Source organism: Ornithodoros turicata, unplaced genomic scaffold (assembly GCF_037126465.1).
Source record: "Ornithodoros turicata isolate Travis unplaced genomic scaffold, ASM3712646v1 Chromosome37, whole genome shotgun sequence".
In the NCBI taxonomy this organism is placed as follows: Eukaryota; Metazoa; Arthropoda; class Arachnida; order Ixodida; family Argasidae; genus Ornithodoros; species Ornithodoros turicata.
This window is the reverse complement of record NW_026999367.1, coordinates 1,162,312-1,185,838: the sequence shown is the minus strand read 5'-3', so window position 1 is coordinate 1,185,838 and position 23,527 is coordinate 1,162,312. Positions and strand designations below refer to the sequence as shown.

Genomic DNA, 23,527 nt, shown 5'->3' with positions numbered 1-23,527 from the left:
AACCCAACTGTCGTATTCTCTGTCGTAACCGAACCTGTGAACTAAGGAGAAGCTCTGCCCGTTCACTTTCTTCTTTCTCAACACTTACTGGCCAAGGATCATTGGCGTCTCTGGTAACGACGAGTACCTCCTCCAGGTATAAAAAACCTTACCTCCTTACCCCGGTAATTTTCCAGATGCACGACGAGAAGGGAGGTGTCTCTCAGACAGGAGACTGTGAAAATCTGAGGCGACCAACTCCCTTCCGAGCTTTTTTGAAAACATTTTCTGTGTAGTAGGACCCTCACTTTACTCCCCAATTTGAGCTTCTTTTTCACGGAGGGTACGACGGGCTACCTATTTATCTTATTGAACAGCTCCAATTCGTTTTCGGGCGTGACTTCGGACGGGCTGATGGCCAACGTCCTGTGTCTGGTGTTGTTGTAGTCGCGCATGACCTTGGGAAGCACGGAAACGAAGTGATATTTTCCGGTTACCCTAAAATAGTGGAATATTCTGTCGCGTAAAGTGCGTATGACCCGTTCTGCCTGCGATGCCTTGATTACAGGAGAGAAGGTGGAATACATGTGGACCTTCTTTCATGCTAGGTACTCCTTGACGATCTTGTTGTAGAATTCCCCTCCTCTGTCGCAAAAGATGCGTGCTGGCGCGTTACCTCCCCGAAAAAGTATTTTCCCTTTTCATTTCGGCGGGGCGTTTCGTCTTTGGCGGGAGGGTGCACAGAAAGCAGGAGAAGCAATCGATCGCCACGAGAATGTAAAGGTAGCCACCGTTGAACCTCTTGTATTTTGAAAAGTCGGCGAGATCCATTTGCCACGCTTCATTGATCATGAGCGCGATGATGCGTCTCCTATTAAACTTTGTCGTCACCGGATGGTGTAGCGTGTAGGCGTCCAGCTTTCTAAGAATGGCGAGAGCTTTGTTTTTGCTCATGTGATGCGCTTTTCTATAGCTGTCCACTCCCCCCCAAACCACCCTCTGGTTTCTCATATCCCTCCATAAGTCGTCCATGCAATGGAGGCTTGCTGCTGCTGCTGCTGCTGCTGCTGAGGCTCGCGAGATTTGGGCAGAGAAATCAGGCGCAATAGTTTCTAGACTTTGGGGAACCAGGAAGGTTTCTTTCCAGTCTTACGTTGCAACAAATAATTGATGAGTTCCTAAACGAAGGAGTGGCTGATGGGCTTGCCCGACACAGAGACACAACCTTCGCGATCCCAGGAAATAACCTTTTTTAATTCTGAGACGACCCTTTCCGCTTCCTCTTCGTCCACCTCTGGAGAGAGGAGCGGATAGTCAGTCATTTCGTAGAGTGGTACGCCTTGCTTTTACTGTCGTAGGGATCGAATCCGTACTGCTTGAGAATGCGATACAGTGCCTGTAGTATGGGTTTCACTTTGACGTCGTCACTCTCCTTCGAGGAAAGAATGGGCGGTTACTTCAGCTCTGTTGGCCATTGGCGAAATGGTTCAACACGGCGGAAAGCAGGAGAGGAACCACTGACGAAAGAACGCCCTGCCCTCGCTGCTGAGACAGGTAGCGTTTCAAACGTTGCGGATTCTTGTGAATCTTTTTGTAGGCGAGCCGACGTAAGAAGCGTTTGTGCTTCTCCAAACGCGCGAACGTGTCTGGTGCCAGTGCTACCTTTCCGTTCAATACATTGAGACAAATTTCGGAGAGGTGTTCTATGTAGGATGAAGAAGAATGTCTCAAGACGTCGCGACGGCGCGGAGTGGGTAGAGTAGAGAGCACTTTGAGTAAAGTGAGGTGAGTGCGGAGATTCATTTCGGAGCGTCGATATATTGACGTTCTCGCAGAAAGATATTGCTACGCAACCTGTGATCCTCGTGCGTATAGTTGTGAAGATCAACGAGTAAATAAGCGTGGTGCGACGACATCGCTTGTTTATATGCGTCGAGAAAATGCTCCAATCTTTTTCTGCCAAATAGCTGTTAACCGAAATGTTACATCTGGTGGACGCTGCGCACGGTGCGCCACAGGACGACGTAACTGGCGTTGTAGGATATATTCTTCTAAAATGGCTACTGTTAAAAAAGATGTTTTGAACAAGTAAGAACATCGACGCGTTGGCATGGTGTGAACCCCGAAGGAAAAGATCGGTCACCTCCTTCAAGGAATCATCGTCAGTCACGTGATCGTCGACGACGATGAGTGTAGCGCGCGACGTGTCCCACTCTCATGGTAGCTGCTTGGTAAATTTGACAGAGTCCCCAAATTCGTCCTGCATGCCTTGCGAAGCATATTTCTGCACGTAGAATATTTGTGACGGAGGCTTGTCCACGACGCCGTTCAGGTTCCTCAGCACGTTCGCAATGAACGTAGATTTACCGCACATGGAGAGGCCGCATAAGATACAGCGAAAACGGTGGCGGGAACGAAAAGGTTCGGGGGAAGACATGTTGTGTGTGTGCGTACACATTGCACGAAGAAAAAGAAGAGACTGAGACTCGTAGCACCGCTTTTATTTAGACGTCGTCGTCGTCCTCTAGATCAGAACTGCGTTCCCAATGCAGATTATCCAGGCTGCCGCTAAGATGCGGTCGACCATCTTCATCTTGTCCTGACACATTTCTTGACGTGCTTGCAGCCATTTCAGGCGGTGCACTTGAAAGGCTTCCGCCACGATGCAGCGAATAAATTTGCGAAGTTCTTCGTTTTTTGTCTTTCCTCGTCGGCGAGAAACGCAGGAGAATAAACCACACACGACGTTTTCCACGTATCGGTCAGTATAATGACGTAAGCATAGTGAGCGCTGCCTTTATACAAATAAACACGCGCAAAGAAACGAGAAGCCACCCGTTGCAGAGCGCGCGTGCGCGCAGTGGAAGGAGAAGAAAGCAAAACCGAAACCGGGAACGGCCCGCGACGAGATCACCGCTGGATGCTGGCGACGCAGAGGGCGCTAGGAGCGCGCGCATGCGTAGCTGCCGCGGCGAGGCGCTCCACTCACTTGCGCGCTGGCTCTCGTGGAGTGAGGATGTGCGGTCGGTCGCTCCGCCGTCCCTGTGTTGCGTCAGTTGATCCTTGACTCCTCGGGATCGGACGCACCGTCGCCGCGGGGGCAAAGATGAGTGATTTGCCGTGCCCGATGTTACCGCGCTCGTGTTAAGCCTTTTCTCGCATGTTTGCCGTAACGGATAGGCCTTATTCCCCGTACGCGCATGTTTAGAGTTGTTTAGCAGTGACCCGTAGTGTACCAAGCCTGTTGATGCACATTTAGCGTTGTGAGCTTAGCATTTTGTGGTTGTCGTCTTGTGTTACCTGTTGAATTTCGTAGCGTTGTGCGGTGACGCTGAGGTTAGGCCTAACCGGTCGCCCCTAAGCCTTTTCCACGCGCTCTGGCATGCCTAGACTTGTTGAGCAGTGTTGCAATTTTACCTGCCGCTAGTATCTTGTTCTCTGTCTTTCTCGCATAGAGCTATGATGGTGGCACCCTCTGGTGTGATGCCTTGCAACTAGGTGGCCACCTGTCGTCGATCTCTGCAACTACCGCCCGTCAACAAGCAACATGGTGGTCGCTGGTCACTCGGGTGTTCCGGAGCGGTTTCTTCGCCGCGGCATCGTTGATTATCGAATAAATTGTTTCTCTCCACTCTATTTCTATCTATTTTTTTTACGGACACAGGTTGCCTCCGACACACAGCTGGTCTGGGCACGAGTTAGATGCTCCGCAATTAATGAAACGCATTTATGACTCCCTGGAGGGTGCTGATTAATGTGGGGGGGGTCCCATTTAACTCTAATTGCTAATTAAATCGTGTTTAGACTAAGTTGTGTGTTGGCGGGTGTCCATTGTTGTACTATGGCGAGTGCGGAAGTGAGCTCGCGCTGTCTATGCAGCGTTTGCTGGTTTTTGATGCGTGTACCCGAGACATGCTAGTAGAAACTGATAAGGACCGCTGTCGTTGTTTCGTTGGCACACACCTGGAAACTGGTTTGTGAACCCGCACAGGTATTCCGTAGCACTCTGCACTGCTTCAGTGAATGAAAATTCGGGTCAGAGTACAGCTGACGACGATTCTCCTATGAATGTTTCCTTTCCTCCCTTTCCTTATTCGTTTTTTTTTCGTCGCCGATACTTGTGGAAATAGGGATGACAGTTAGCTAGACAGTTAATTAGACAGTTGACGTATGCTGTCTGGTTTGCGGACGTAACGGGCTGCGTGTTGGTTCTTCTCAGTGCGCGAAGCTCTCCATCTTTTGCGCTGGCGCAGAACCACTAACGATATCCCTTTGATACGTAAAAACGATAGCATACGATGCACTGAACTCTCTAGCTTATATCTTCTAAAGAAGAAAAGAAGACTTGCACGCCGTCACATCTCACGAAATGTTTTCCATTTCGTGAGCGGATATTCCATATCTGTGCGCGTGCTGACACACTTTTCACGAAACACAAATATGTAAACAGGTGAGCGAGAACGGGAACTCAGTAGAAGAGAGTGAGCCTGTGGTCTGTGCAACGTATACTATTCCTTGATATGCTTAGGACATCTGAACTTGCGGTGTCGCTCTACCAAGGGTTCGTACTAGCTGACTAGCGAGTGTGCTAACGTACTCGGTGACTGCATGCCAATTTGCAGAAAGGCCAAGATGTATGATTCTGCAGGCTGAGCTCATAGACTGTTCCCCTCCTTCTTGCTCTTTCTCCTTGCAGCTCCTTGTGCTTCCTTTTCCTCAATATTGGCGGCATACAGATTAGTGGCAACTTCATATAAGCGGATCGAGGCGTCGAGTTCAATTCGCTCATGTAAACGACGTTGAGTCGAGCTGAAGCCACGCAGAGTCGAGTAGCGTCAACTCGACAGCGGGGGTGGGTTGACTCGCTCGACGCGATCACCGAAGTGTATGTAAATGCGCTCGGCCGAATTCTGATCGAGCGAACTGTGCGACCGAGTCCATCCTGTCGCTGCGTCCGAGACAGCCATACGGTCAGTGCAGGCCAGCACAGGCGGGTCCAGAAAGAGAAACTGGAAAACGCATTCACTGCGACCGGCTCCCATTTGAGCGACTTCATGTAAGCAGTGTCGGGTCCAGTTCACCTCGAATTAGCAGCAATCTGAAGCCGCTCTGTCAAGTTTATATAAACGCGGCTACTGATGTAGGCCCGCTGTATGAACAGGGCAGTGGTGGGGAGGGGAGTATGTATTATTTTGTCAGAAAAAGTCGACCAGTAAGGGCGGCATGCTATTTCTCACGCAAATTGACTGTTTCCGAATTATTTCGATTTACGTTCGACGTAGCTTGCCGATTCGAGTGCCGGGAAAAACTGTTCCATCTCTCCTGCGCAGTTCACTGTGCTGCTTATTCTGCGTGACTCAATCAAGGGATGTTACGAGATGGCGTCAAAATGTCCCTGTAATTTAGGAGATTCTGGTATACGTCGTATCTCTTCCAGTGTGATCGAATACAGCAGGACTTGTGTTCCGGAAATACTCGAAAGACAAAGATGCGACGAGACGTTTCTTCTTGAGCATTTCTTTAAGGACATCAACGCCGACTGTGGAACATCGAAGCCAGTCTGTGAGTATCAAATAAAAAGAATGCCAGGGGCATAAAAACTTTTGTCAACAATTGTGTTTCTAAATCTAGCGATAAAGTTGCCATCTTTCACAAGCGCTCCTGCCCCTGCGGCCATTATCGTCCCAATAATAATCGAAAAATTTGAAGTATACTTTTAATTCCTTTATTCTGTAATATTTATCCTAATAAAGCTGGTGGTGTGACCAGCCTTTCCATTCCAAGGCCATTCATACCACCATGTTCAACAACATGACACTCACTGCTGGTAACAACGACAGGTAGGTACTTTGCGCCGAATTCAGAGCAACATTGGCTTCACTCTTTACGTAAGATACAACACTTCATGAAATAGTTGTCTCAGTTAGTACCTATATACAACTCGTGAATGAACCTCTCGTAACACCCAGAATGTTGGACTATTATTCCACTCAAAAGCCCTCAGTAAACACATGAGAACATGAGAAAAAAAAGAACGAGACAGCGTTCCGGATACCCAGACAATGTATACAACTGTACCACTCCGACCATGACAAAAACGCCTTGACCATATTCTGCAAAGCAGAAATGACTGCACAGAAATTAGAGACCTTATCTCTACGAAATAAAAATACCGCAAATACTTTTCCGGTATTTTCGTGCTACAACGTATGCTACACGTGCTACAAGGCGACCAGGCGTATCTGTCGATGGTGGGTTATTTAAATTCCTGCAATAACCCGACATAAAATATACAAGTTACACATAAGATAACTGTCATCGTTTACGACACAACATTGCACGACTAATTCCCTAAAATTTGTTTATTTGTTAGTTAAAAGAGCAGATTTTGAGCCAGTCGTTATTTAAATCCTAACCCGTTTTCTAAAATCCGAAGACGAGTAGACTCGAGAAATAAATCGCAAGTGTCTTCTGTGCAAATGAATCGAAATTAGAAGTATACGCAGTTCTCGAAAACTTATGACTTATTTCATTTCATATTCCTCTTTTGCAAGTGCATAAATATTATTAGATGTGAGAACAGTGGAAAAAAAACTGTGTTAAGCAGCTTCTGCGCCGCGCCGCTAAACACGATGGCGGATAAATAAGCGCCGTTATTTTGAAGATTTATAACTCTTACTTCATGACCGGATATATCCGCCAGAGGGGTTAACCGCCACGGCTTATATAATCTATGCGCCGCGTCTCCTGTACGTCCCCAGTGTTATGCGCTGAACCCTCTATTGGCTTCAGTCAGCATACGCTATTTCAAATAAAAGCTTTGCCTCCAATCACCACACTTCACTCACCTGTGTGGAAAGTAAATTCGGTATATCTTTATTGACCCAAGGCACACAAAGATCATGTACAGCACCAATACTTTTGGCACGTATGAGGCCTGCTGGTGTATTTCTGAGCAGGCAGGTTGTTGCATTTTCACAACATGCCCATGCGGTTCTTGCAGGTGATCTTGGTGGAAACATGTGCAATGCAGAATAACAGTGTTCCATTTGATATGCTTGAATCGAAATACATTGGCCAGATGGCAAATTAGATACAACAGCAACACACATTAAGCTGAGCAATCTACCTAAACATGCTGTTCCCTTGCCGATTCGACAAAGTATTTTTACAGCACGTAACAGTACTCTACCAGGAACACAAATTTCTGATGAACCGGTAGGACACTGTAGTGGATGAGTCACTTGAACATACAAGGACTTGTTCAATTGAAGTTGAGGGACAAGGATTACCATGGTAAAACCAATGTGGGTATGATGCCCATCCATTCTCACTCTAGTGGGCTGCAGTGTACATAATATCGCACAGTACCTCATAAACAACAGAATTGAATAAGAGCATAGTTATCAACGCTACCATACAGTTAGAATGGCGAGATATTAAGGACACATCCGTTAAATCGCCAAAATATCCTGCAGTAAAATGAAAGCTCGCAGGTGATTTCCACATTATTCGAGATCCCAATAAGAGGCATCTATGTTTTGCATAAGTCTCTCTCGCTCAGGTTTGTGAAAAAAACCAGCGCAGACATTCAAGGATTTCTGCAGTTACTCGAATTATTGGTGACACTCTTTCATTCACATGTCCACAATCTTCTACATACAAGCGCCGTCATTTTTATCGTGTTAATATGCCTCTGTTTCTAATTTGTTATTGAGACCTGAATTATGTCGCATAGATACGATCTGACAAGGTCGTTGTTTGAAGCGGTCAAAAATGAACGCCTGCTGCTACGAATGATTCGAAATTTCGTTCGAATTTCGTTCCCCGAAATATTCAGATGAGTGTTCCCCCAGGCCGATTTCACGTCAGGTCATGCAGGCAGGTCCCATTGACCTCCAGATTTTTTTTATATTTAGAAGTTCATCATACATGATGATAAACAGTAATCGAACGGTTTCTACCGAATAGTTTTTATGCAAAAAAATTGAAAAAATCCGGCCTTGAATTTGGGTGTTTCACTTTTTGCCGTTTTTGGAAGCGATATCTCCCCAGCTTTAGAAGACATTCTTGCGAAATTTTTAGTATGCATCCTTTAGTATGCGTCCAGGCCAGCAGGACAATCGCAAATGTTTGTGCGCAGGTCGAACGCTCTGTGATATAGAAAGTGGCGAATATGCTCTCTAGTGGAATTTTGTTCCAAATCGACCAATTGTACCAATTCGACGCGTGATTTCGCTGGTTGTAGGTGTCCCCACTGCATTTGATATCATTTATTTCCATATTTTAATGCTCTTTGATTTTATCATTCATATTTTATCTACCATGCGTGCGTCTCCTACACGTATCCGCTGAAACAGACAAAGGTTTAGACATAATTAAAGAAAAAACACGGAATTTTACGCGCCCGTTTCCCGAAAAGACCCCTTTGTATTTCAATCATGTTTTGCCAATACATTGCGAGACCTTAGATCTTTTGTCTACCACAGAAAAAAGAATTGCTTCAAAACCTGCACACGAGCGATTAGCGCGTTAAAAAATGGTCCCATAAACGGCGCTTGTACCTGTCTGAGAGGGGCTGGCGGTATTGCTGGTTGGCGGTTCTCTGTCGTTGTCCTGTGTGGTTGCAGGACGGAGTGTCAACAGTTAAGTATGAAAGAAGGAAAAGTTTGACAGGGAGGAAAACTAAACGAGAGTGCAACATAACGTAACAACACAATCACTGAAAGGTGATATACCGTTGTAGATGTACAGAGCTTCGTTTCCTTCCTCTGAGGCGACCACGAGAGCTGTTTGTGCTGGCAGCATGGTTAATATTTCGTAAACATGCTCGAAGGGTATACTTACCGGCACTTTCATGACCGCCCGGCGAATGCCAATTGTCCACGGATGCCCCGACTGGCAAGTTCGGTGAGAGTTGCACGATGTCAACGGTACGTTCAACGCAAGCGATGTCGCAATGTGTCACAGCCGTGGGGAGACTGCCCCAAAAACCAGCGCCGTCCGCCTAACCCCCAGCAGGACGCCGAATGGTGCACGCAACGTGATGCAACGTCATCTTATTGCGTGATTTTTCTCGTTAACGTTTCGGTGGCGCTGTGGATAAGGCTGCAGGCAATTAACGAGGGCAGCAAAATATAAGCAGTTTGATCCACCACCCGTTTTTACCACTGATATATCTATGTGGAACAAGTCAAGCTGGGAACAGGGGATATTCCCTAGGCAAGTTAGCAAAGGCGGACTCATGCTTTGTATTATGAGTACCCAAATATATCATACTGTTCGTTTTCAGGCTTGGAGTGCAATCAAAAAGCAATATCAAATGCGGAAGATGTGTGCTTGAGGAAATACGAACAGGAACACGGCATCATTTCTAGAGGCCTGATGTCCGGCAACGACAAACGACTGTGCTGGTAAGCACTTCGTCGCGTGCGTCCGGCGGTTTTACAGCGGCATTATGATAAATAAGAAAATGCGTGAACAATTTTAAATTTTGCTGAATGATTTGCTTATATGGGCCAAATGTAGGAGCAGAACTCTGAAGAATGCTTGACACCCCCCGTGCAGGGCAAAGACTTTGTTGTTTTAGGTTCAGACACCTGTCGATATACTTCAAGCTGCCTACGGTTCCTCATAAGCCACTGGCAGCACTCCAAGGAATTACGGTGTACTGCTAGAGAGGACAACGAGCTGTGGGGTTTGGTTTGGAGAAACATTAACGCGAATACTTCGCGTCATTTCACCAAGCGCCCTAGCTGTCGGGTCCAGCTGAGACATTACGGTTGCGTCTGCGGAGAGGAAAGACTCCGCTAGTCTCCTCATGCCTTGTGGATGGATGGATGAATAGTCGCTTTTCTCGATCGCAGCGACATGGATAGCGCTGGAGTTAGGAAAGCGCCATGGGATGCGGCTTTTTGAGGCGGCCGCGCATTTTGCGCGGAATCTGTTATGGCATGCGTTCCATTTGTATTTAATTTTCATTGTTTTTACGAATGCAATTCCTAAAGTTGCTCAGTTACAGGTGGTTGGACAATACAATCCTGGGTGCAAGGTCTCCTCGCGTCTTCCAAAACGATTCCAGACTTAAAAAAACTTCCAAAACCGGCAGGTCGCACGGTTGCATTTGCAACAATGCAACTCTACGACCATATGAGGCACACACCGGGTATAGACGGAAGTGTGTGCATTAACTCGCAATATGCAGCACACGAAGCACACAAACCGGTTGTCTGCCTAGCGTCCTGTCGTCCTTCAACACAATGTCTACGTTTCATCCAACCCGAGTCGCTCGCATCAGCACTCTTGCTGCATCCATTTTATTTCCATCGCAGGAATCGCACACGCTCATACATGCATCCTATATGTATTTCTTTATTTTAAATATAACCAACTACTTGAATGGGATATACAACAAACAACTGCACGTTTACAGGGCATGTCAGTATGAAGTATGCACAAAACACATTACATACAGCGCAGTTCATAGCGACCTTAGCGCACATCTGGCTGTGTTCTCTCCAGCCTCATATTCGCCTGCTAGCAGAAGCTAAAAGCATCGGTAACAACGTAGAAAAGCGACAATGTCTGACACATCGACTACATATACCTTAAAAACAGAAAAAATCCTGAAAATTAAATACCCAAAAGCGCCAATTGCTTGACATTCATCACGCACATTATCACGCTTCGACGTTTGGTAACAGACTGATGAATATGTCGGCGGGGACTTGCAGAAACGCTTCCTCTTAAGCCCTGTTGAATGTTGCACGGAATGCAAAAACAATTGCTCCAAGTAAGAGCAGTAATACGAAGTTACCACGGCACATGCACTTTTGAAGAAATATTTACAAAAAATTCAACAGTTTTCAAGGCGCACGGATCACTATGTGGTGCGGCGTTGAAAACGTGTTACAACGCCCCCTCCTTGGCTAGGCGCCAGCGGCCAGCCTCCGCGACATTGGGCAACAGCTATTTGATTTGTTAGGAATAATTTTAATTACAGATTTCCATTCAATTGCCATTTCCTTAAGTGACATATTTTTCGATACAATGCGTATTCTGGAATTTCATTTGTCCGAATAAGACCAGTTCCTCGAATTAGTTAATTTTCTGCACGTACGTACAGCGTTCTTCCTAATCATATCATTACTTAATTTTAGAATGAGCATGTACTGTCGGTCATTACGTCCATTCCTCCAACAACTGGCGTCTCACTTATTGTATTACCAACATGCCAAGCAGCATGGTTGATCTCGTTAAACCAATTGGAAAGCAGTTTCTTATTGATACCCATTAGAACAATTCTTCCAACTGACTTCTTACTCCTTGTATTGGCGGAGTCTGTGATACATAAAATGTTGAATCTCATTAAATCAATTACAAATCAGCCTTTCCCATTGGCACCCATTAAACCAATTCATCCATTCGGTTCGTCATTCCGTGGATGCGGCTTCGCCACACAACGCAGCGGAACCCGGTTTCGCGAAAGCAGCTCCACTGCAAACATCCAATTCAGTCAATGATAAATAGTCGTCCTGCACACGTTGGACGAATTGGCAGTCCTGTTTCTCATTGAATCTAATTAAAATTGTGGGAAGAATTCAATGTGATCACGTCTTGTATTCCCTGCAGGGCTGTGCTTCAATGTCACGTGTTGTCTGTCTTACAATCCGGAGCTGGTTTGTAATTAGTGCGAATAGTAATAGTAGAATTTATTAGCCACGAGAAGGTCCATGAAGGTCCACATGAAGGTCCAGAAGGGTCATGTAACAGATATGTCTGCTATCTTTTGCAGCATGTTGGACTACAAGAAGAATTGTGTTCCAGACCAATTAAAACCAAAAGGCTGTGGTGAACAACTTCTTCAAAATTATGTTGCAAAGATGCAGAGTGAAATGAGATACCAATGTGCAGCATCGAACTCGATGTGTGAGTATAACCACAGGAAGAGCGCTGGCGCATAATGCATCCTGCATGTGTTTGGGGAACAGTAGCTCTGATGACGTCGGTGGCAAAGGTCACTGTGTCTCAGGCGGAGTGTGTTCTAACTGGTTATAGCCTCTGCTGTTTTCCGTTGTCGTTTTAAGGATTGCTACATTTTTTATATTTTTTAAGTTATTAAATATTATATTATTTAATGTTAATATTAAATATTATTTAATATTAATATTTAGTTAATTAGTAATGTTGATCATAACTAAGGTGGTAGTGTGACCAGCATTGTCGCACAGTTATTTACATATTCAACATGATGGCACTGACAATCGACCGAATTCAAAGAACCGTATCGTTAGCGCAGGGAATTGAGGGCGTGGCATGGAATTTGTGAGTGAGATTACTCCTTCGACACGCAACGCTTATCGGCAGGACCTGATCAGCGGTGCAGCTTGTGTTTGGAGAAGCGCCACAAGAAGGCCAAACAGAAGATGACGTTTCCCTGCTGATCAGATGCGCAAACTGAATGCGTCAGTATAAAACCCAATAAGGCACATGAGATAAAACGCAGAAAATCAATGGCTCCACACTAGTGATAGTTGCAAGCAAATGGTGTATTTTCTAGAACTCTCTGCATAGTAGTTTTTTTATTATTTCCTCTTAACAGTAGAATTGTTCTATATGTACAAGGTGCTTTTTATTCGATGTCATCTTCACAGGCGACTTATGCGGTCAGGCGGATACTCGTAGGGCAGTGTGTGCAAGTACTGGACGAAAAATGTTAACTTCATTAATCAACGAAGTCATTGCATGTTTTCTGGGAAACGTCCATTACTGAAATCCGTCGTCCTTATGAAACAGCCGAGAAGCGAACGAACCTTGATATATGAATTGACAAACGTTTGCTATGCAAGTGAGCCAAAACAAGGAATGCGCACGTGCCTACGTACTCACTACGCCAGTGCCGTTTTTGTCGGCGGCGATTGGTCAACTTTGGGTATGGTGGCCATGTGGCGTCAGGCAGGGAGGTACTGGGGTTCGAATCCAGGTGTCAGGCTTGCCGTCCCTGTTTTTCGTGGGTTGTCCCTCAGACGCTGTGATATATATGTCGGCAGAGTTCCCTTCGAAGTCGGCCCAGGACGCACTTTCTCCAATAGCGGTAGTCGTGACGTTGCCCACCCCAATGAGCTTGTGCGATACACGCAGAAAAAGAAAAGAAATAGACAAAAACGAAGCTGGGAGCAAACAGGACACATCTGAACAATGCATGTTCTTCGTGTGCGCTCATTTTGCTGTTTTTCTTTTTTTTATCTTATTCGTTAGTGGGCGGCATACGAAAGGGACAGTAGTGGCATACCAGGCGTTTGTCCTTATGGCAACCCATAACTGCGAGTAATGCAGTCGATGTTGGGAAACGGAAGCGCAAACAAATGTCGCCATCTTAGCTCATCATGAAGATTCCAAAATGCGGATATTATATTTTATCGCGGATTCATTCACACTTAGAAACATAGCGTTCAAACTTATCGGCTAAATCGACTCTTTTCATTGTGCTTGCTACCAAAATCAGCCCCATCTTGCACAGCTTGTTTTGTGTTCTGTCCATTGATCTTTCACTGTTGCCAACGTCAGAGCCTCAATTCGCTTAACAGCATTTTTCTAAATAGTAACGCCCACAATAAAGGTTGTAGTGAAGACAGCGACATCGGCCAACATGTGCGTATTAAACACGCACTTGGTCATTTAAACAGGTTTCCTAACAAAAAAACGTTACGACACAAAATGAAATCCTAACAGGTAACAAGCATATTGACCCGTCTCTCTTGTTGCAGTAGAGCATTCATATAACATAGGATTAAAAAAATATATATTGCAGGAATTACAGAGGAAATTACAAGGAAATTACAAGAGTTATTCACTGTGGGACTAGCACAAATACTTGTCATGTTCTTTCTTTCCTTTTTTCTTTTCGTTTTCGTGTCTCACATCGTGTCTGACATCTCCAGTTCTCCTGGCTCCGTGGAAAAGACGAACGCTTTTACACGACGAAACTGGAATCTGACCGAGGTTCGGATCGCGGTACCGGCTGTGCGTTCTCGCTGGGTGCTTTCCTTCGACGCTTTAAGTCAAGGATTGGCACATTTCCGTGTGCGGTCAGCCATGACGCTGCCCTGGAACATGGCTTTCGCCACCGCAACAGACAGATCGCTTGGCAATACAACGCTACGATCAACCAGGAAGCTCCAGCATTTATCTTCTCGCGGAAGTGTCCGTTGATATGACACGACACACCTCTTGGATCAATAGCACGCTGGCTTTAGTACAGTGCTCGACGTCATTTCTAGAGAAGTTAAGTAACAACATCACTGGTTTACCCTAAATTTTGTGCATGGGGGTGTATTGGACTCTGGAGGGGGTGCGACGTCACTGCTTCCATGTATTTTTATGCTCTTTGAAGAGATATTGGGTAACCTCACAAAATTTTAGGAAGGGGGTGTCTTCTAGATGTTTGTGGGTTGTTAGGGGGTTGTGGGTATCTGTGCGTATCTGTGTGTACGCTCTCTAAGCTATAAACACAAAGCCATTTGGACGTCCCCTCTTTCAAAAACCGGCACATCTCAGTATACATCTCAGATCTCTGATATCTCACATCTCACAGGCACATCTCTGATATCTCACAGGCACATCTCAGATATCGGCGAGCAACAGAATAATTTCTGTAAATGAAAATTACTGTGTAAACAGAGTTAACTTCTGGACCTTCACACTTGACTCACAACAGAACACTTCCTTCTATCAGCTCCGCTAGTCACGGAAATAAAAATCTGTTTCATAGCAAGCACATAATTTCGTGAAGGACTCGTGTATTTTCTAGCACGGTCTCCCGGAACCCGATACAGTTCCCTTAAGGCTCTGGTTGTAGAAAATCACACACCGTTCTAAAATGATGACACAAGTCATTCTGAAATCCTCGACTGAGAACACACAGACACCATCTCTAGGAACACCTGCCTCCCTCACTAGCACGTGTACCCTTCCTCCAGCGCCATGCGTTCTGCGAAAAGACAGTCGAGTCCAAGGCAGAAATGGGGATGTTACTTCTCGCGCGTATCTTTTTGGTAGAGTTCATCCAATGTACTAAAACTGGCCATCTAGCAGATCAGAAGGGCTTTGTGATACCCATTCCGAAACTATGATGAGCCAAGCCCCTTATTCCTTTGTAGTGGCGCGTATCACCCCTGACAACATAGTGTTATCGCAGGGATATCCTAAGAGCATCATGAATGACGGGGTTGACATCCCCAGGAGGGTGAATCTGATCCTCAAATCATCCTCAACATGTCATTTTGACACTAATATAGCGTCCCCACGGTATCCTCAGAGCATCCACAGACGCTACGTGAGGACAACTTTAGAACAGCGCCAGAGCACTTCTAGGACGAACCATTCTTTCTATTTTTCTTTTATTTTTATGTGCTGACACATTCAACCGATATCAACGTCTTTTATTGCACATGCACAGAAAACACTTGCATACGGATTCCATGCATATTGGTTAACTGCCGCCATAAAGTCTGGCTGTTTGTTCCTAGCGCATTCCATAGCGGACAATAAGCGCAGCGATTTCAAAAAGAAACAGAGAAATATAAAAGACATAGAAAAACCCACTCCGAAAGGTACTAGAAGTATCTTCCGAAGCGAAAACAGATACTATTTGTTGCTTTTTACGCGACCCTCCCTGCGAGGGTTACCTCGATCCTCGCCTGCCACACAAAAGGGTGAGCTGTACACGTTTCTTTCGATTACGCAAAGAAAAAATACGCCAAGTGAGGAATTGATTGAAGTATGAGCTCTGAATCACTGCAAAGTCTATGTTTATGACTCCTTTTGTTTTGAGACGTTCAGGTAGGACTTTTGAAAGTCAAAAGCAGTGCGACAGAATCGCGCATTTCTGTCCTTACCACGAGAAATGCTCCATGTATCGTAGACAGTGATCCTTTTCGGAGGCAGATAATTTTACGCTGGACCACCTGCTGGATCGGCATAAAAACAAAACAAATGTGTCCAGGGAGTTTGAGCAGGTAAAGTAAACAAAATAATATTTCTCGTCCCGCTAGCTACCCACAGGGACGGGCACAGGACGTACCTGAATGACTCTTCCCGGACAGTCCGTGAGTGTCATCCTCAGGACGTTCTGGGTATACACCTTGAAGGACGAGGACACGATGACACTGTGGGGACATCCTGAGGACCGTGTGCGTTCTTTGGGACGTTGTTGTTCTTGACCACGACAGCTTCCAGCTTGCTTTCACATAGAGGGCGTCCGATGTACGAAGCTCCCTGATGTGTTTGGAATCTGCGTTTGCAAGCGTTGGAATCTGTGCGATTTTTTCAATTATCTAACATAACCTAACGCATAGATTGAGAAGTTACCCGGCAAAGAGAACTCGTTACAAGTTATCGTGTGAAAAATGTAACTAAGTTAATAACTTATAATATATAATATAATATAATAAATTAATAAGTGGGTGTAACTCACAGTAACGGAGTTACTTTAAAAAAAACGGGTTACTTCCAAGTTACTTCGGACACAAAATAGCATTACGCAGGTGCAACGCGCGTGGGCAGTTGAGTTAGACCTTGAGTTGCCTGCGGAGGAGTGCAACACGCTTAGATTGTTTTCGTTTATGTCCAACAATAGACATCTCCCTGTGTAAACAAATGACGTCATAGTGTTCGACAGCACCACAAATTTGGTAGAATTGAACTACGCTCGAAGCTAGAGGGGAACAAGGTCGCACCCGAAAGCCACGTTCTTGAGGGGATTACGATATGGTCCCTTAAGGGGCCGCGACCCTCGGTCCTGCTTTTCTTTCAATGGGAGGCAGCGAACAAGTGCCCGTTCGTGGAACCCAGCCCTCTCCTCCCGGTTTGTTTCGGTTTTAGTTTGTCTACCAATGTCATGATGACATCTCTGGTTCAGGTCTATTCGAACACTTTGCATCTTACTCCCTGTGTGCGCACAGTGGTTCAGCTTCATTTCAATGGCAGCGGTTCTTACTTCCTGAATAAAATAGTCATTGATTGAATATCACGTTTTATGGCAAAGAATGTCATGAAAGAACTGGAGAGAAAGCAAGAAAATATATGGACGTGAGTGAAAAGCGAGCTAAAAGTAACTTGGAACTTAACTTAACTTACTTTGGCAAAGTTACCCTAAAAAGGAACGAGTTCCCCTGAAAGTTACCACTGCGCAAAAGTACCGAGTTAAGTTACAAGTTACCAAAAAAAGGAACTCAGTTACAGTAACGAGTTACCTCGAACTCTGACCTAACGTAAGCTAGGCTCCCACCAGAAATCGCGAAAATCAATAGACATTTATGGAGAACGTACTGTTATCAATTTCTCGTGCAGTAGTAGCATACACTGTGCTGCACGCAGTACACCTGGCCGAATAACACACCTGCCTATTGGTTGAACGTCAAATAACGTCAAAGCAAAAGTGAATGTCAATGTACAGGCGTCCATCCATTGAGGTGGATGCGGCGGCGTTTATCGCGCACGTCGCCTCAACTTTGAGACGCACCCGAAACGGTCTCGCTTGCTCGGCGCTGGAGATTACCATGCGGGTGTAGAGCGCATCGGCTACTCTTTCCAGTGATATGCACCGTCCGTATTTCGGGCTCGCTCTTGCGTGGGCTGCGGCTGATATTTTGAATTGTTAACCTTTTTGCACACTTATTTTAATACTTCGCAAAGAAATATCGTCTAGAGGCCACTTGCCCGTATTGTCTACAGTCCATTCTTACTTAAGGCGATTGATCTCCACAAGCTCTAAACAAATTGACAGGAATTACTGCGACGTGAATTCATGCTCGTGTGACCGAGTTGACTATATATCCAATTGAACGACAGCAGTCTTGCATCTCCGATGTCACGGAATTCCGGACCTACAAAGACTAGACTATATAGACGTTTTCATTTTGACCCTGTGTCGGTCAGATTCGAAGGCCGTTTCACGTCAAATATGTTGGCATAGCCACCAAGCATGTGTGTGAACTGCAGCGAAAAAGTTTGTGCACATTACACCACACGTAAAAAAACACGTGGGAAAGCTTCTACCAAAAACTATCCGGGCAGCACTACCGCTCGTAGTAGTATTGGCCTGCGAACAATAAAGGATTTGATTGAGTGAAAACACAAAAGCAATGAGCTATATTCCAAGGACGGGTAGCTCTAGCATAGGATGGGTAATGGATACTGATATGGTATGCTGCGGCTTCGACAATCGCGGAGCCGCCTTCACCGGTGAGGCTACCTTGAGAGAGATGTTGCCTAAATATGACAATTTCGCACAGATAACGTGCTACCATCAGTCACTAACCATTCTCATTAAGATGCTGCTATTGACATCTGTATTTATCATCTAACTCTGTTTAACTGCGATTATGTCTCTCTATAAAAATCATGTGGTAGAAGACGTCCTATAAGTGAAAATTTATAAAATACTGAAACTATACACATCACGTACACAGAAGTCCGTACTATACCCTCAGCTAGAATAAGAGCCTTTCCATCTATGATATGTGCCTTACACATGGTATAAAAGGGGCATAGACTGTGTAATAAGATATACATGTTACTTTATCCCTTGTCAGCAGGGCATTAATATTCGCCGATTCTTGCTGAGTGGCGCCATTGCGGACCCTATCCCCCTACTCCCAAGTTCTTATACGTACTTTGCCGAGAGAACGTGAGGCGAAGGGTAGAAGCCTTGAACGGTGGCGGTGGTTTTTTTGATGGGGTGATGGGGGTTTTGGTTGGTCAGTCTGTTTCTTTCAATAGGACCATCACCCTGTGGCCTGTATGTCTGGCATAGCTTGGCATTTCGGGTCTTGAAACTCATGATCACAATCTTCTGATACGGCGTGAGTTCAGGCCCAGCTAAGAAATCACATGAAGGTCGACATCACGTATTGGTGAGCTCGATCATGGCACATATTAGCGCACTCACCAGATAACATCGCACTTGTAAACAGAGCAGGTGTGATGTTATCTGGTTAGTGCACTAATATGCGGCGTCTGGCACGCCATGTCGACCTTCACGTGAGTTTGGTATTGCGGCGCTAACGGTTAGATTAAAATACTATGTCACTGTGGTTCGTTCATGAAGCATACTAGAGGGCACCAGAAGCATTCTGGTGCCACTGCTGGCCAGTCTGATGTGGACATCAAAAACAGCATGCCAGTAAGTGTGCACATCAGGAGAACCTCACATCACCAGAATCGCCTGGTGTCGCACCAGGCAGTTTTGATGTGCACTTTACAAACACCATAAAGAGTCTAGGAACACCACAAATACCAGAATATTTTTTTTTTCAATGGGGGTTGATCATAACTCTGGCAGCTTCTCCCTGTGTGACTATGAAGTGTGGGTGACCAATCGGAAGACTCATTAGGTAAACCTGAAATGGGTAAAAATTCTTATGCTTTGATCAGACACAATAAATGTTCTGGGACCAGCTATCCCGACAACTATGAATACCAACCTCTTTAACAGGAATATCTGATACTGTACAGTTGTCACACACCTCTGGAAGGATGTCGTCGTTGTTTCTCCAGAATGCAGTGTCATATCTTTCGCCAGATATTACAGAAATTAAGAAACATCGTTCAGGGGCATATTGATCAAATGTGCATCAGGGGGTGTGCAGCGACCACATCCTCGAAACCAAGGAACTAATGATTAGAAACATCCCTGCCTCACGGCATCGTTTGTGTGGTAAGAGCTATTCCGGAAATCATCGATATCTCTGTTGAGGAAATTTTGGCGAACCTAAAAGATAAATTAAAATATGCAAAAGTAATCATTGTCACCAATAGAGACTCCGTTCTCAATTTCAATAGCCACACTTTTCCAGATAAAGTGAAGGTAGTGAAGAGTGCTAAACTCGCTCGTGTGTTCCAATTCCTATAGCTTCGGCCACCCATCCGATGCTTGTAGGGATCTGCATGCTGTGCTATATGCACGAAGCAGGGCCATGATTTCAAAGAGTGTGGACCCGAGCAGCACGCCAATATTGCTCCAATGTTGGACCGATATGGGCTGCCAAGATTTCCAATATTGGTCCAGTATGGACTGCTAATATTGGACCAATATGGGGAGTGCAACCAGACCCCATATTGTACCAATATGGGCTGCCCATATTGGCCAGCCCATTTTGCTCCAATATTGGAAATACTTATGTATTATGTATGCCAAAGGGGAGTCCATGTAATAATAAAGCATTATCCGTTTTAATATTGAGCACTGATATTTCTTTCTCTCATTTCTGCAGATCGCATTGAACCACGTTGCATACAATTATAAAAACAACACAGCATCGCCCCAGAACGCCCGAAAGCTTGCGCACATCACATTTAGAAAAAAGTCTCGTCCTAAAAATGAAGAGCAGGATACACTAGTGCTAGGCAGGCAGTCCCACGGAACTGCCAATAATGCCAAACATCCCTCAGGAGCCTTCATTGGAATCGCGATAGTCCATGAACCAAGAATTTCCAACCAGCTCCGAGAGTACGAAGGAGTACACTTTCGTGACGGTGACGGACGTACGCCTCAGCAACTCACATAGCGTGCAGTAACTTGAAAGCACCTAACTTCCATCCCTAAGATCCATCCCTTTCTATCAAACATTGTGTTTTTTACTTGACCTAGCCACAATTCCATTATCATTAGAGCCAGTGACATTTTAGCCCGTATGAAACGTCCGATCCGACTGTCGCGCATTAGTTGTATGACGCGTGATTTAGCTTTTAGAAACGGCCACGCTTACTCTCAGTCGGTTCGACCAATTGGCATTGGCATGCGAAGCAAGATGTCGCTTGCTTCGAGAAAATGGAAAGTTGAGTTGTCAAGTTCTATTAAATGTAATAATTGGGTGTTTACGTCGCAGTTCCAGTAAATGGTACAATGGGATTGCCCCGTATGTTGATTGTTTTCAAGAATGTCTATGATCTGCGGGAAGTTGTTGGACGTAACGACGTATTGAATTGGGCATTTCATACACTTCAGCGTCCAATCTTGTCGTGCTGCTTGGGCGTTTGTGCAACGCGGGAACGTACCATTTTTTGCATTTTCAGCCAATACGTGGTTTACACGTGCAATATCGGGCCAATATTGCCAGGATTTTCCCAATAGTGGCTCAAACTGGGCAATATGGGCCCCATATTGCCCAGTTTGAGCTCATATGCTGAAAACCTCGACGTAACGGGTCCCATATTGGACCCGTATAGCCGATGACCAACCAATATGGGCCCAATATTGTGTGCTGCTTGGGGAGGGCCAGATAACTGCGTCAACTGCGAAGGTGATCACTCTTCGTACTCTAAGTCTTGTCCAAAACGGAAGTTCGAGAAAGAGGTGACGCACGTCAAGGCTACACAGAGACTGAGCTTTCCAGAAGCGAAGAAAAGCTGTCTTCGTACCAGCTCTAGAAATCCTTTGCAGCCCTACTTCCCAGAAACCCAGAATTATCTCTTGCTCAACACAGACAAACAGGATAATGCAAAGCACAAAACACTCACCTCTTCCTCAAACGCCAGCTTCTCCTGCAGAAGTCCCTGCTGTTGCACAAGCCTCTTCGGTGGTGTCATTCTCACAGGCACCACCTGCTGACGTTACCTCGATGGAGTGAGATGGCAGGCGAGCTCGTAAAGCTGAATCACAAGCACGAGCGCCTAGTCAAAAGGCAGGCCATGGGTAATCTATCGGGGGGTGGCTCGTTCCCTGATATACCGCCTGGAAACTCGAAACTGCTCAAAAAACAGAAAGCCTCAGAAGCAGCAAATAACAACCCCCAAAAAGAAATATTCTCTCTGAACAGCACACTCTTCTCATTAACACAGACCCGTATTGCACACTTCATCTCTTTTTTCTGCACTATGTCGACCCTCGTCGATATAATGATCGGCGTAATAATAAACCAACTTTGTCAAAATAGTGGAATTGTCGAGGGCTCTTCGCCAACCTTTATGACATAAATGATATTTCAGACAGGTATGGCACATTCCTCTTTTGTGTTACAAGAAACTTACCTGAATCCTCAACAAACACCCTCACTCTGGTGTTATAACCTGTTCCAAAAAGATCGTGCAGATGCAACATATTCACCTGGTGGTGTTACAATCCTTAAATCTAAAACCATTTATGTAATACATCTACTGAAGCCACCCCTTGAGGCAGTTGCAATTAAAATTTGCCTTGATAGGGTACTGTGAAGAGTGCTAGTCAATTCGTCTGTTGTGTCGACTTCACGCTGTGCAACCCATCAAGTGTATGGGGGCATTGCCACTATAAATATAAGAGTCCACTTCAGTGTAATGGTCCAGTAATAATAAGAAGAATGCAATACATGAACAGATCAGAATCTTCGGGGTTGCGATTACTTTCTGTGGTTTTAAGGTTGTATCAGGTAACAGATAATTTAACGACGCGCACTCTATTTGGACTCTAACCCCTTTCAAACGAAAGCTGTTCGTCTGCCATCGTCCAATGATGATATAAGTGTTAATGAGGCGAATGACTTCATTACAAAAACAATCATAAAGGCGGTTACCGAGTCCACCGAAAAGACGCTCTGGTTGTCTCCACGAGGGAACAGAACCGATCTCGGAAATCTCTTCCGCAGGTATCCAACTGCACAAAACCTGCTTTCCTTTAAAAATCGTGTGCAAATGCAAGGTGGACGCGTCACTAAGCTAACAAGGCATATTGGGAAAATTTTGTTTCGTCGATGGATTCTGATTCACCTTCGAGAAAAGAGTAGTACAGGGTACAAATCATTCAGGGAGAACATCATACTTTTTTGATACCCCTCTTGCAAGTCAATGGGACTCCTTGGGAGCAGGTCAAGGTGCTGGGTAAGCACGTGTGTAGTTACATTGTAGTAGTTATGTCGGGAATTCTCGAAAAATCGGAAATTCTCAAATTCTCCAGAGGAACAATCTATTCAGCTCAGGCGATGAGAGTCTTTCTCGTAATATGCCGTTTAATATGTCAAAATACAGAAACCTTGACACTGCTTCAAAGCAAGGACATGCAGCTTTAAGTCAGAGATTCAAAGAACATGCAGCACGCGTCAAGAACACAAGGAGGAGTAACATGTGCAATGGTAATTGAGACGTGTCTGCGATCACATCCCATACCGGGCAATGTCAATCTTCAGTGCTGAAATTTATGTGGCGATTATGGAAATCAAGTATTGCAGTTTATTGTTATTAGTATTATTCACTTATAATTATTATCTGTATTTAATATTGATTATTATTGCAACACCTCATTAACTGCACGGTTATTTATACAACATTGACTCCCTGTCTGCCTCCAAGAACATGCAATCTACGGACCAAGAAAAGCTTTCTGGTGCTGAGAGCCGAACGTGTGGCCAGTAAAATAGTCAGATGTTGAGTTGAGGTTTTGCTCGGTACCGAGTCATGTGAGCATATCTGGAAATGGAAAAACTCATTGACGATGCTGCTCCTGCTGCTCACAAATATGAACCGTACATGTCCCATAGAAGCTCTTTTCACTTAGACTGTGGAATTATTTACCTTC

At 45.1% G+C, this 23,527-nt stretch overlaps 1 protein-coding gene across 1 annotated transcript in view; it reads left to right on the top strand.

Moving 5' to 3' along the window:
* The window catches only part of LOC135374001 (uncharacterized), a 218,395-nt gene that overhangs the window by 155,720 nt on the left and 39,148 nt on the right, over positions 1–23,527 (top strand). The window contains exons 19-21 of the mRNA XM_064607019.1: positions 5,417–5,541; positions 9,272–9,392; positions 11,774–11,907. Of these exons, the coding sequence (XP_064463089.1) occupies positions 5,417–5,541; positions 9,272–9,392; positions 11,774–11,907 (380 nt within the window). The remainder of the gene's footprint in view (positions 1–5,416; positions 5,542–9,271; positions 9,393–11,773; positions 11,908–23,527) is intronic.